The 4,562-nt window shown below is 38.9% G+C and overlaps 1 protein-coding gene across 2 annotated transcripts; it reads right to left on the reverse strand.

Moving 5' to 3' along the window:
• Nucleotides 1–1,136: 1,136 nt before the first annotated feature.
• MC5R (melanocortin 5 receptor) lies at nt 1,137–3,300 on the reverse strand. 2 transcript variants are annotated; one of them, XM_041477707.1, is made up of 2 exons: nt 3,142–3,300; nt 1,137–2,300 (listed from the first exon to the last, which is right to left on the reverse strand). In XM_041477707.1, the coding sequence occupies exon 2, from the start codon at nt 2,216–2,218 to the stop codon at nt 1,241–1,243; it is 978 nt and encodes a 325-aa protein (XP_041333641.1). In that variant the 5' UTR covers nt 2,219–2,300; nt 3,142–3,300; the 3' UTR covers nt 1,137–1,240. The 2 variants fall into 2 exon arrangements, with proteins under 2 accessions (XP_041333641.1, XP_041333640.1); XM_041477706.1 differs by having other exon boundaries at nt 1,137–2,304; nt 3,142–3,263.
• Nucleotides 3,301–4,562: the final 1,262 nt, after the last annotated feature.

Here is a 4,562-nt window from a genome sequence, read left to right on the forward strand (position 1 = left end):
TTCATGGCCATCAAGAAATACCAAAGTTGCACTTCCTCCCTCTTTTGTAAGCCCAATATTTTGCACATTACACAGCTGTTGCAGAACAGCACGTTTATGAAAGCATGACTAGATGCAAACTACTCACACACAAGGCATGAGGGTTTCAGCTTAGAATCCTCTCAGCTAAGAGGAAAACTGTTTGTTTGGGGAACAAAAGTCAGGACTCTGTTATAGCTACATGTACCTGATGTTTTGAAATCCTTTTTTTGCCATTGTCTGCCATGCCTTTTGATTATCAAAAGTGTTTTTTCTCTCCCAACTTGAAAGATGCAATCTACAGTAACGCAAGCTCTTCCCATCCAAAAGGCTTTTCTAATGTCTATACAAAGGCAGCCACTCACTCAATATTTCCATCTCCACAAAATATCCATAGGCTGTGCTCTCTTTGCTTCCCTAGCCATGGCAAATAAAGAAAACAGGCAAACTAGAATCAGCTCAGTCTTCACATTCAGCCTTAAAATCCACTTGTGGTACATCTTGCTTCACAGTGATTTGAACATACATAGTCATATATGACAAAGTCCTGTATCCAGCCTGGAAAATCTCATGGTAACATTGGCATCTTACACAATAGGAATTTTATGACAGTTACAGTCATGACTGGATTACAAGACTGCTGATATGCACACGTATATTGATCATAACTGCTGACCAAGGTATGCGGAGCTTGATAATTGGAGCTACTTCTCTGATTTAATGTCTTCAGAAGAAAATAGCAAAAAACTTCCGTATTAATTCTGGGCATCAAAATAAGCCATGCTTGTTTTTATCTAGAGAGATAAATTTTTATTATTTTTTTTGTATCTAGAGAGACAAATAACACCAAAAGAAACACACATTGAGAGGCTGGTGGGTTCATTCACATGGCAGAATTCGCTCATTGCATTTAGCAGAAATAAAAATAAGGTTTTCCCTGTATAATCCTCTTATAAATTCCAATCTTCAATAGAGTAAATGAGATTCAAAAATATCCTTTATCCCCATAATACAGATGTACTTAGTAGCTCCAACCACCAGCATGAGAGATGTGTGGAGGGAAAGAAATGTAAAATCACATGTTAAAAAAGGGTTTGTTTCTGATTGCTGTGGGAATCATGACACCTGAATGGAGAAAATGTTCCATAGGCATTTCACCAGAATTACAGGATGCAGGAAGATGTTGCCTTTCCAGTCTCTTCCCTTGTTTGGTTTTGTTATCTTAATACTTGTTTGATAACCCACAGAGCATTCTCAAGCTATAGCAACAAATTATCTCTTTGAAGGTCTTCCTCATTTCCTGGCTGCGAAAGGCGTAGATCAAGGGGTCGATCACCGAGTTGCACATAATGAGAATGAGGTACATGTTGAAGTGAGACATGAAGCAAACACAGTAGAGGTTTTGAGGGCAGGAGATCATCAGGATGAGATGAAGGAAGAATGGAGCCCAGCAAACAATGAAGATGCCAAGAAGCATAGTCAGAGTGATGGCTCCTTTCATGCTGGTTCTTTGACGGACAGAGTTGTACCCAGGCAAAGCAGCGATTTTCTTCACATGAGTACGAGCCAGGAGGAACATATGGATGTACAGTGAGACCATGAGGAACAACATGGTAAAAAACATAGTGATGAGACAAATGACCACGTAAGTTGATTCATAATAAAGAATGAAGATAATGCCACAGCCTGTGCAAAAGGTCCAGATGCATGCAATAATGAGCCCTGATCTTTTCACTGTCATGATGTTGTGATAACGCAGGGCATAGAAGATAGTGATATATCTGTCTACTGCTATAGCCAGCAAACTGCACATGGAAGCCACCACAGATATGCAGATCATGGAATCAAAGACATTGTCTATATGACGGACAAAGGCATCTTCCATAACGATGTGTCTATTGTTTATTAAGTATATGGTTATTGTCTCCCAAGCATTAGACACACTAACCAGCATGTCAGCCACTGCTAAACTGCAAACAAAAAAATACATGGGTGAATGCAAGTTCTTGTTCTTAACTATTGCACATATAACTAGTATGTTTTCAAGGAGGCTTACAATGCCCAGAGTTAGGAACACCTCAGCTGCGATGACCACTTGCTCACATGGTGATGACTTGCTCTTTGCAGTAGGCACAGTAAAGTTGCTACCAAAGGCACTCAGGTTTAGTTCAGAAACATAGAATTGAGAGGACGTGTTCATCTCTGGGAGCTAACACATTCTGTTCCTTCTGAAGGGCTTGCCAAGGAGTGTAGCAAATGCATTTTCCAAAAGGCAGAAGATCCTACCTAAAAAAAAAAATATAGCATGAAGATTACAGGCAGAAGTTGACAACATAAATACCAGCCATTTAATTTGTCTTGTACATGTCCCATCTCTTCCACACCACATTCCTTCACTGATTCTAAATTAAACTTTGGTGGGCTCAGAGATTTTCTACCTATCCTTACTCAGAAATTAAAATCACAAACTGATTAAAAGATTCCTGCACTCTTCATTCATGGTTTTGTTTATTCTATCTGATTCCCTGGCGTACTTCCCCAGAATGTCCTGGAAGTTCTGCTGAAAAGCAAACAAAACACAGTTTTCCCAGTCCCAGTTCTCAGACCCCAGAAATGCAGGAGGATGTAGCATTAGGTCCAGCAGAAACTGCTCACTTGAATACGATATAAAGAAGTTTCTATTATTGACACAATGAAAAATTGAACATTTTCAGTAAAAGGTTTAAATGGATTTACTGACCTTTGTACATTTAATTTGGCATGAACTATATTACAAACACCTTATCTGTGCAGTGTTAACATGCTCATTTAAAAGCTTAGTATCAAACACCTAACCAAGGGAAATCTATATATTTCAGGATACACTAAGGTTACAGAATTGGTGTGAGTAGATTTCTATTGTAAAAGAAGTTTTCTCTTCCGAATCCAGAATATTTTATGCAATGGTTTTCTGGTAATGACAATATTTAGGGAAAGTTGTAACTCATCACATTTTTAATAAAAGGAACATTTAGAGCTGATTGTCAGTGACTTGTTGCAAACAAAAATTCAAAGCATATCATGCTAAACAATTTTCAGTTTCAAAAAGCCATTTTTTTATTTGCAATCAAGGATTTACTGTACCTATTTACCAGAGCTGCTCCTTCAGCTGCTTTTCCTCATCTGCAATGTTTCCTCCAGAGAGCTGAAGTTTCAGCCCCCCTGACATCTGGGGCTGGAGACTCCTTGGTGGCAAAAGATGAAAAAAAATAGAGGGAAAGGAATTAGTAAATCCATAGAGTCAAAGCTGACCACGTATAAATTACTTACTGTGCAACTGCCTTTTTATAGACTCCGAGCAATAATGACTTCAGTACTCAAACTGTGGCTCCTCCTCCCCTTCTTTGCCCCCCTGGACTTCTCTTTCCACAGATCTCATAGCAAAGGCTTGGGTTTTTACCACCATCTAGTGGCCTTCCCCTCTCTTTCCAACTGAACAGGGATTCTAATCTGAATTATGAGCTTTCTATAATATTAAAGGGGGGAAATGTACAAGACATACTCCTTTCCTTTGTTTTCTTTGTTTTTTCTAGTACACTGACAATAAGTTCATCCTAAAATAGTACTCCAAAACAGGAGAAAATACTATTATTGAAGTGAGAGGCTTATTACTGCTATAAGCATTTTTCTCATATTCAGTTTTGCTGGAATTTTTTCAGAAATAAGAAACCACTGTTAAAAAAACTTAGAGAACATACAGTCAAAGTCAAAGCCAAATTTAAATAATTTGTATTAAGACAATTGAACAAATAAACAGCTTGCTTGCTAGAATAGAGATTTCAGTGTAGAAATGGAGGGAGCAGTATATCATGCCAGGAGCCCGGACTCCTCAAGATGGATGTGAATTCCCCCAGGGGCCCAAGAGCTCAGTGCTTAGTATTCCAGTGCTTAGTATTCCAGTGGCTGAAGTTCCTCTGTGGGTCTAGCAGTCAGGCAGCCAATACTCCTTCTAAGCCAAAAGGTGGCAAAATCAGTTCAAGTCTTTAACAAATGGTTTCTGCTCCCAGGTGCAGGCTGGGGAATGCAAAGCACAAGCCTTTCTGACACTGCCAAATGCCCTTCTTCTTAGCTGCTAACCAGACAGTCAGATACCATGTAGAATTTGAAGTTAACTTGACACAGGAAGTGTCTGCTTCTCCAAATCGCCACTTTTCCAAAAATCCGTGGGTGTACGTTTTTCATGGTGTATAGCAGACACAATTGCTTCTTTTTAACCTACAGCATTTTTCTTAAAGCACCACCAACAAATCCTAGTTTTCCTATGCCACTTTTGTGTTTTCAGTGTTCAGCTAAGGTTTATCATTGAAAAGCAGATAAATCCCTCTTTCTAATTAATATGCTCCACAGTAGGTTTCTCTATTGCTGCTGCTGGCTTCACTCTAACCCTTCACTCTAGGGATGCAAAAACACCTGGGCCACTATATGAAATATTTTTATGTACAAATAGTCCCTGCACAAAGGGTGACAGTAAAAAGCATTTATTTTATCATTTTGAGTAAAATGGC

The sequence above is a fragment of the Pyrgilauda ruficollis genome, unplaced genomic scaffold (assembly GCF_017590135.1).
Source record: "Pyrgilauda ruficollis isolate IOZ18807 unplaced genomic scaffold, ASM1759013v1 scaffold41, whole genome shotgun sequence".
In the NCBI taxonomy this organism is placed as follows: Eukaryota; Metazoa; Chordata; class Aves; order Passeriformes; family Passeridae; genus Pyrgilauda; species Pyrgilauda ruficollis.